This window comes from Etheostoma spectabile, chromosome 4 (genome assembly GCF_008692095.1).
Source record: "Etheostoma spectabile isolate EspeVRDwgs_2016 chromosome 4, UIUC_Espe_1.0, whole genome shotgun sequence".
Lineage (NCBI taxonomy): Eukaryota > Metazoa > Chordata > Actinopteri > Perciformes > Percidae > Etheostoma > Etheostoma spectabile.
This window is the reverse complement of record NC_045736.1, coordinates 2884674-2887302: the sequence shown is the minus strand read 5'-3', so window position 1 is coordinate 2887302 and position 2629 is coordinate 2884674. Positions and strand designations below refer to the sequence as shown.

The window sequence follows — 2629 nt, the reverse complement described above, 5'->3', positions numbered from 1 at the left end:
AAAAAATTAATAAAATAATATAACCTTTCATGTCAGTTAAAAATATGTTACACTCAGTATCCAAGGCTTATCTGAGCTACATACTTTTTTCAGAGTAAACACATCCATCCAATTTGTCAGAGCTGTAGTCTTTGTTTAGTAGTTATCGATCTCACAGAGAGGAGCAGAACTAGCTTGTTGTATTTACATGGTTGAGAGGGCTGAGAGGCATCCCACCAAGGAGACAGATGAAGGACTACTGATGGAGCGCCTGGGAATGCCACATTTATCATCGTCATCCTCGCAGCTGCCCGTCCACTGATCATGTCCAACTCCCCTCTCCGTCTCTCTTCTCTCGTGTTTTTTTTTATTCAGCAGCTTGCTTTTCTTATTGTTTTTAACTCAAAGTGACACATTGTTTAAAAAGTCGTTTGTTGACGTTTTCGCTTATCTTTCTCAGTTACCAGAAGTCCTGTCACACAGACGGTAGTCTTTTAAGCAATTAATGAGTCTTTGCACAAGCTAATGAAATCAGTGGCTCTTCGTGCATACCTTTGCTGCGTTTTTACCTGTGCAGTAAAGAGTTCTTCTGTGTATTTTTATACTGTATATGTATGTGTGTATTGAGTTGACATCTCTTTGTATAATCTGTATGTCTGTTGTGTGCTTGTGGTTGTCACACCAGGGGTTGATGGATGAAAACCAGGTGCAGATCACAGTTATCAATCCCAAATCCATCACCATGGGCCAGCTGTATGGCCAGTTTGACCCTATCTCTCATGAGTGGTCGGATGGCATCCTTGCCATCAGCTACAGAACCTTTGCTTCCTCCCAGGTAAGATGGCTGCTCGTACAGCAGATGTACCGCAGTTTTTAGGTTGAGATACAAGCAAACAAACACAGTGTTGTGTGTAAAGGAGCATGTCACTGAATCAACATTGTCCTTTACACTCTCATACAGATGAGGGTTAGTCGCACACCACCTGTTCCTTTTTTAGATACAGGGCAATCCAGTATAATGTGGTCCAATTTTCATAGTCATGTAATATTTCATGCTGCACAAACCCTGATATGCCCTTTACCTCGGTTTTTGCAGCATGGAATATTATATTTAGCAAGGGATGTAACACCTCTCATTGGCTTCCATAGCTTTCCGTGTGCCTAATACTGTATATGTTTACAAATAATAGCTTAAAATGTTGACCTTGACCAAAACCATCCCTTTATACCCAAATCCTGTTGAGACTGTGGTAAAGTCATTTAATCTGCTCCAAATGAAGGGAAATCATTTCTTCTCATTCAGGAATCCAAAAACAGAGACCAAACAATGCAAAAGACCCAGTGTCCTATTTCAAATGTATTTATTTTTTAGGCTTCACTGTGTCAAATTACACTGAAGAGTACTACAACTACAGTATAAGAGTAAGCAGAATCTACAGTCTTCATGCTTTTTGTCTATTGTGTTATGTTTAAAAAACAAGCAAAATCTTTTAAATGACAAAAAGTATCCGTAACATTTAGACACTTCAGTGTTATAAATGTTTTTGTTATTTTGGGCAAAACAATGTCTTTCTTCTGAAGTGTAGTTAAAATTAAAGCTGGAAGCAGTGTTGGACGGGCCCTCGCTCCTCTGTACACGCCGGGGTTACTGGCAGTCGCCGCTCCTTGCGATCGTGTATTAGGGTTAGGGTTAGCACCTTTACCAATAGAAAGGAAATCTCTGCTGAGTTCATTGATATAACACATGACATAAGACTATACCTTACACGGGTCACCAATCATAAAAGGGGCGTGGCTACAACATAAGCGGCGGGTCAAACCATCACCAATCAAAAGAAACTCTCTGCTGAGTTCATTGATACCTCACTCGAGACTCTATACACGTCCAAAAGACATAAGGGTGGCGTGGCCTAAGTACATGGACGTGGATAAAGTATAGGGGGTGGCTCAGTATCACATGTAGACCGCACATTATAAGTTTCATGTAAATCGGATAATGTTTGTCACATAAGGTGGATTTCCTGTTGCCAGAGCGGGGCGCTAAGACCAAAAGTCAATTTTGGCCTGTATATGTCCTCAGGCCTGGACTCTTGTTGATTGTGGGAAATTTCAAGCAGATATGACAATGTACAATGTAGTTACAGCCACTTTCTCATTCATCACTAAACATTCAAAATGGCCACCACGCCCACACTGTTTGACACAAAGTTTTTATTTTAATAACTTTTTATATTTAAGATATTGAGATGGTACAGACCAAATTTGAAGTCCATCGGATGAAATATCTAGGAGTTTGTTAAAGTATAGCACCTTGACTTTTAGGTCTACTTTCTGTTGCCACTAGGTGGCGTTATGACTTTGAGCCAATATCGGCATGTATATGTTGTCAGGGTTGGACACTGATGAATCCTGAAAAGTTTCGAGCCAACTGGACAAAGTTACACCCACTTCCTGTTTTGATGGTGAAACGCACAAAAGGGCCGTCCCGCCACAGCCAAGCCCTATGATGAAAAGTTTTTCTTTTAATAAATTTTCCTCTTTAAGGTCTTAAGATGACACAGACCAAATTTGATGTTGATTGGATGAAATCTCTAGGAGGAGTTTGTTAAAGTACAACATGTGGAAATGGCCAAAATCGCACTAATTTAGA

The 2629-nt window shown here is 40.1% G+C and overlaps 1 protein-coding gene across 1 annotated transcript in view; it reads left to right on the top strand.

Moving 5' to 3' along the window:
* The window catches only part of dnah7 (dynein, axonemal, heavy chain 7), a 170550-nt gene that overhangs the window by 67571 nt on the left and 100350 nt on the right, over positions 1-2629 (top strand). The window contains 1 exon segment of the mRNA XM_032512912.1: positions 665-814. Within this exon segment, the coding sequence (XP_032368803.1) occupies positions 665-814 (150 nt within the window).